Here is a 6,000-nt window from a genome sequence, read left to right as displayed (position 1 = left end):
GTGTGTGTGTGTGTGTGTGTGTGTGTGTGTGTGTGTGTGTGTGTGTGAACAGATTTACAGAACACAGTTACAATCTCAAAGCTCCTTGCTTTGGCTGTCATTATCATGAGACAAACCCAACCTATTACACTTAGCATTCATGAAGAATGATTTAATTACATTTTACATTTGTTTAATAAAATAATAAAAATATGTGGAGATATACCTATCTCACAGAACTGGGAGGGACCCGAAAGCTCATTGAGTCCAGCCCCCTGCCTTCACTAGCAGGACCAAGTACTGACTTTGCCCCAGATCCCTAAGTGGCCCCCTCAAGGATTGAACTTCACAACTCTGGGTTTAGCAGGCCAATGCTCAAACCACTGAGCTATCCCTCCCCCGTTTCAAGTTAAATATATCAGATATTGATAGAGAAAAGAGTGGAACCCAAGTTAAAATGAAACTCTCCAATAATTTCAGGCTACAATTTTGGCACTCTGGATTAAAAAAAAAAGAGACAACCCAGTGATTCAGAACTGAGGCTATTTGATCTTACCTGTCGGCAAGGTAAATGACCAAATAATGGTTTATCTCCATCAGCTAAAATTCGTTCTGCAGAAGTAAAAAAAAAAGTTTCAGTGCTGTAAATTTAAATAAAAATCTGCAAGCCTCTTGCCAACACACAGTAGTTACTAAAAACAAAATGTTACCTATAGTCTGTATTGTGTAAGCACAGCTACCCCAGCACATTATGGGTACACGCAGATCTTCTTCATTGGGATGCACCTTCAGTCCCACTTTATATGTTGCAGTACCAAATGTTGTCAGCATCTCTTTAATGCTTTCAGAATAAAGACTCCTGAGATGAGAGAGAGATTGGTTTATTGGCATTAAAAAAGTCTATTCTGACAATAGGCAAATTAAACATCAAATGGAAGCATAATATCTGAATGCTCTGATTTATACAAAGTTGACAGATCTTTTGGACCATATCCTGCTTACCTGACTCAAGCAAGTAGTCTACTAACTAACTAGTCTTGTTTGTGTGAATACTGGAAGAAGGATTTGGCATTTTAATGCTATTTTAAACAGTTTGTGCCATGCACTGCAGTAATCAATTTTTTGGTTGTCTGGATTAGACTGGAATTTTACATATTTGTACAGCACTATCCAGACTCTGTCCTCAACACAACTGGGTAGAATATAGTTAAGACTATAATGGGAGTAATATGTGTCAGTTTGAGGGCAGAAATTTTAATGTACTTTCTCATTAAAAAAGGAGATTTGTTACACAACTATAATTGTTTCCAAATATGTAGATCCTGTAAATTACATTTCAATATATTAATGTGCTCACAACTTTGCACTTTTAAAAACATTTTATTTGGAGAGTTTTAAAGTATGACTTAATTAGAAATTCAAAACTATTATAAAATCAAGTTTAACCTCGACCATGAAGTTATATGTATCCAATTATGTATCCATGAGTTTCTATGTGTGCCCAGGTTTACACAGACAAACAATACCAATCACTGAAATAGGGAACTGTAAGAGTATCAGAATCTAGTTCAGACGCAATAGCGAGGCCTTGATTTACACAGTGGTTTTTTTTGCATGTTTTCAGTTATGCACGGTCAATTAATTGTGACCCTTTATTTTTGTAAACGATATGGTTCACTTTTACATAGTGCAGCACGGTCGCCAAGATGCGCAAATCTGTGGCGTAGGTAGGACCCGACACTTGCGTGGGCCCCGACTTTGTGTGGGTGGGCAATGACGGGGGCGGTGGAGGGATGAGGCGCCTCCCCTCACCCCTCCAGCCGGCCTTGCAGGAGGCCATGGAAACTCTGGCCAGGGGCCCCCCCAGCTCCAGGCATGGGGTTGGAGAGCAGGGGCTTGCCCCGCTCCACCCGCCCGACGCTCCTGCCGGGGAGCAGAGTCCGGGCTCGCCCCACCCTGCCCAGCACTCCTGCTGGGGAGTGGGGTTGGGGCACCAGGGCTTGCCCCATTCCACTCACCCGGCAGTACAGCTGGGTAGCAGGCTAGAGGGCTTGCCCTGCTCTGTCCGCCCAGCCAGGGGTGGCTCTATGTATTTTGCCGCCCGAAGCATGGGAGTGAGGCAGTCTTTGGCAGCATGCCTGCGGGAGGTCCGCCGGTCCCGCGCCTTCGGCGTACCCGCCGCCAAATTGCCACCAAAGCCGCAGGACCGGCGGACCTCCCGCAGGCATAAGGAAGCCTGACTGCCGCCCTCACAGCGACCGGCAGGCCGCCCCCCGCGGCTTGCCACGCTTGGTGCCTGGAGCCGCCCCTGTGCCCAGTGCTCCAGTCGGGGAGCAGGGTCCAGGGCTCGCCCCACTCCGCCCGCTGCTCCTGCTGGGGAGTGGGATCAGGGCACAGGAGCTTGCCTGCTCTCTGGCTGGAATGCCGGGTGGGTGGAGTGGGGTAAGCCGCCCATGCCCCGACCCCGCTCCCCAGCAGGAGTGAAGGGTGGAGCGGGGCAAGCCCTCAACCTCGCTGCCGGGCTAGAGCACAGGGCGGGTGGGCAGAGCGGGGCAAGCATTAGGGTTGGAGCAGAACTTGTGGAGGGGGGGGAGGAGGGAGAGAGGCTGGATGCTAAGGGGGTGGGTCAAAGCCCACCCTTGTCTACGCCCCTAGCGCCGATGTGTCTAAACTGAGCTCGTCTCTTCCCGCCCTTCCTCCACCACGCTGCTCTCAGTGTGTAATGGGATATTGGTACGTTGTTCGCTTAACTTAAGCCGCTATTTATCACCCATAATAAGTGTTTACCATGAGCTTTAAGAGGAAATTGAGAGAAAGTGACTCAAAAAATGATATGTCGTGTGAAGAAGCAGAAAAGAAGTGTTGACTTTAGTACAGAAAGTGGAAATGTTGGATAGGCGCGCTAAGGGTGAAGGTTCATCATCCGTGGCTAGGGCTTATGGCCTTAATGAGTCGATCGTGCGTACAGTGAAGAGAAATGAGGCAAAAGTTAGAGCAAGTGTTGCTGCAAGTGCACCTAAAAGTGCTAAAGTGTCATTCTATACTCATGATACTACCATACAAAAGATGGACAAAGCGCTGAACATATGGATTGATGATGAAAAACAGAAAAGGGTTCCACTGGACGGGCTAGTGGTTCGAGAAAAAGCTAAGAAATCGTATGATCACTTAAAACAGGATGCTGCATCAACTTTGGGGGAGAGCCGTGTAGCAAAGGAATCTACTTTTATAGCCAGCAAGTTTGAGAAGTTCAAATGGAGGTATGAGCTGCATAATGTTAAATTGGTCAGTGAAGATGCATCTGCAGATCATGAAGCAGCAGCAAGGTTTCCACCCGAGCTGGCCGAACCCACTGAGGAGAATGCGTTAAAAACTTGCTCCGGTTTGTAACCTGATGAGACTGGTTATTTTGGAAATGGATGCCAAAGAAAACCTCTCTTTCAAAAGATGAGAAATCTGCTCCAGGTTTCAAGGCTGCGAAAGACCGACTGACCGTTCTCATCTGTGCAAATGCAACGGGAGATTTTATGATAAAGCCAATGCTCATTTACCGAGCCCAGAACCCCCATGCACTCAAGGGCAAAAATAAATATCAGCTACCCATGTTTTGGAGGTCTAATCAGCATGTGTGGGTCACTTCAGTGCTTTTTATGAACTGGTTTCATAATTGTTTTGTGCATGAAATGGAATGCTACCTGGCATTTAAGGTCCTACTGATCCTTGATAATGCTCTGGGCCACCCTGCAAGCCTTCAGGCTGTGCATCCCAACGTGGAGGTGGTTTTTCTGCCTCCAAACACATCACTCCTTCAGCCCCTTGACCCAGTTGTCATCGCCACTTCTAAAGTTTATTACACTCGCTGCACCTTTCGCCGTATCCTAGATGCTGTGGACAGTGATCCAAGCTTAACAGTGACCCAGTGCTGGAAGGATTACAAAATAGCAGAGTGTATTAAAAATATAAAAGTCTCTGGATGAAATAAAGCCTTCCACCATCAATGCATGTTGGAAAAACTTGTGGAGAAAGGTAGTGACTGATTTTCGTGGCTTCCCCGAAATGCAACACGAGGTGGAGAAAATTACAGAGCTGGGTGGTAGTGTAGGAGGGGAGGGATTTGACAATCTCCAGGAAACAGAGAGAGAGGAGCTACTCGAGTCCCACCCACCAAGCTCAATGAGAAAGACCTGGAGGAGCTGATTCAGTCAAGCACCAGTGACGAGGACAGTGAGGAGGTGGAGATGGCACCGAAGCTGCAAAAGACAGTGAAGAGTCTGGATAACGGTTTTCGATTGGCCAAGGAACTCAGACTTTTTTTTGGTTGGGCTGAAGATCCATTCATGGAACGTAGTTTGAAATTCATGAGAGAGCTTGAGGGTGTGCTGCCTCCTTACAGGGAAGTTTACAAAGACATACAGAAGAAGGCCAAACAACTGACCATAATCAGTTTTTTTTTTTGCACATCTTCCACCACCAACCCCTCTTCCGCCACCTCCACTCCGTAGCCACAGGTGGGACGCGACCCACCCACTTAGCATCCAGGCCCACCGACCCCGACTCTGCTCCAGCCCTAGGGCTCGCCCCACTCCACTGGGCGTTCCTGCCAGGGAGCGGGGTCAGGGCAGGAGGGCTTACCCCACTCCACCTGCCTGGCATTCCAGCCAGGCGGCCCAAGCGGGGCGTGCCCCTAACCCCACCTCTCCAGCAGGAGCGCTGGGCGGGCGGAGGGGGGCAAGCCCCTGGTCCCGCTCTCCAGCAGAAGCGCTGGGCGGGCGGAGGGGGACAAGCCCCCGATCCCACTCTCTGGCAGGAGCACCAGGTGGGTGAGCGGAGCGGTGCAAGCCGCTGCGCCCCAACCCCGTCCCAAGTCGTGCCTGGGGTGCCCCTTGCCAGAGTGTCTATGGCCCCCCACAAGGCCGGCTGGAGGAGATGAGTGGAGGCAGCCCCATCCTTCCTGTCCCGTCAGGGCTCCCCCACACACACTGCTCCACACTCCCCGGCCTCCCCAGACACCCCAGATGAACACTCAGACTTCTGACTTCAACAACATGATGCTGATACTCTATCAAGTTCATCTTCAACATCAGTAAAGATTAGTACCTGTACTGTAATAAGTTTAAATTTCGTTAATTTTTTTTTTAAATAAAACCTGTAGTACTGTACTGTATTGTATAAATTAGGGAGGTCATCGTGTGAGCCTGGAACCTAAACCCTTATGTCCCATAGAGCCTTGGTATTTTTTTATGCGATTTCTATCTGCACGGTGTTTTGGAGAGTAACATAACCACCGTGTAAATCGAGGCCTGACTGTAGTGCAAAAGTAGTGGTGTACAATGGCCAATTCTCAACATAAGCTCAGCTCCTCTAATGGAAGTGGGATTCAGAGTTCTTTAGTGCTTCAGCTGAAGCACTAGAGGACACAAATATACCCCAGTTTTAGTCCTATATCCGTGCTATAACAAAGGTATGAATAATTTTTAAAGATGAAATACATACTTTGGTTGGAAGTCAGGCCTAAATCCTTTAGGTAGCTGTAGCTCATCCATTTTTTCTGAATTACCACAAGAATTATCTGTATAAAAGAAGTCCAATAAACGCTGTAATTATATTAATTCATCTACATGTGAATTTTACTGCTCATGAAAGTTGCAGACTGACATTAGAAACTGAAGTTCTGAATTCCTCAGAATAATTATAACATGGGCAGTGGCTATATAACTTTCATCACATTTTTTTGCCAGCATCATCTCAACTGTACTATGGAAGGACCAGCTGTATGGAAAGTGTTAATTCAATCTTCATTGCCATGTAATTCTTGGCTTCAGTACTGAGACTGCAAACATGGTTGCCAGCTATATCAGTTGTGACATATGGAACTGCTACATTAAGAACTAATTGGAGACTACCAAAATCAATTCACATAGGAGCAGTTATCCGATGAGAACTTTCAGAGAGACTATCAACCTGATCTGGATTTAAATAAAATACCAGGAGGTAAAGGCCTCCATGTCTAAGTGATAATTT

The 6,000-nt window shown here is 47.2% G+C and overlaps 1 protein-coding gene across 1 annotated transcript in view; it reads right to left on the bottom strand.

Annotated features, from left to right (window-relative positions):
- UBR2 (ubiquitin protein ligase E3 component n-recognin 2) overlaps positions 1-6,000 on the bottom strand; it is a 111,404-nt gene that overhangs the window by 14,594 nt on the left and 90,810 nt on the right. The window contains exons 34-36 of the mRNA XM_026652528.2: positions 5,473-5,548; positions 690-838; positions 536-591 (exon numbers count right to left, since the gene is read on the bottom strand). Coding sequence (XP_026508313.2) covers positions 536-591; positions 690-838; positions 5,473-5,548 — 281 coding nt within the window. The remainder of the gene's footprint in view (positions 1-535; positions 592-689; positions 839-5,472; positions 5,549-6,000) is intronic.

Source organism: Terrapene carolina, unplaced genomic scaffold (genome assembly GCF_002925995.2).
Source record: "Terrapene carolina triunguis isolate 2854851 unplaced genomic scaffold, T_m_triunguis-2.0 Scaffold120, whole genome shotgun sequence".
In the NCBI taxonomy this organism is placed as follows: domain Eukaryota; kingdom Metazoa; phylum Chordata; order Testudines; family Emydidae; genus Terrapene; species Terrapene triunguis.
Note: the sequence above shows the minus strand (reverse complement) of the source record. Positions and strands in the feature narration are given on the sequence as shown.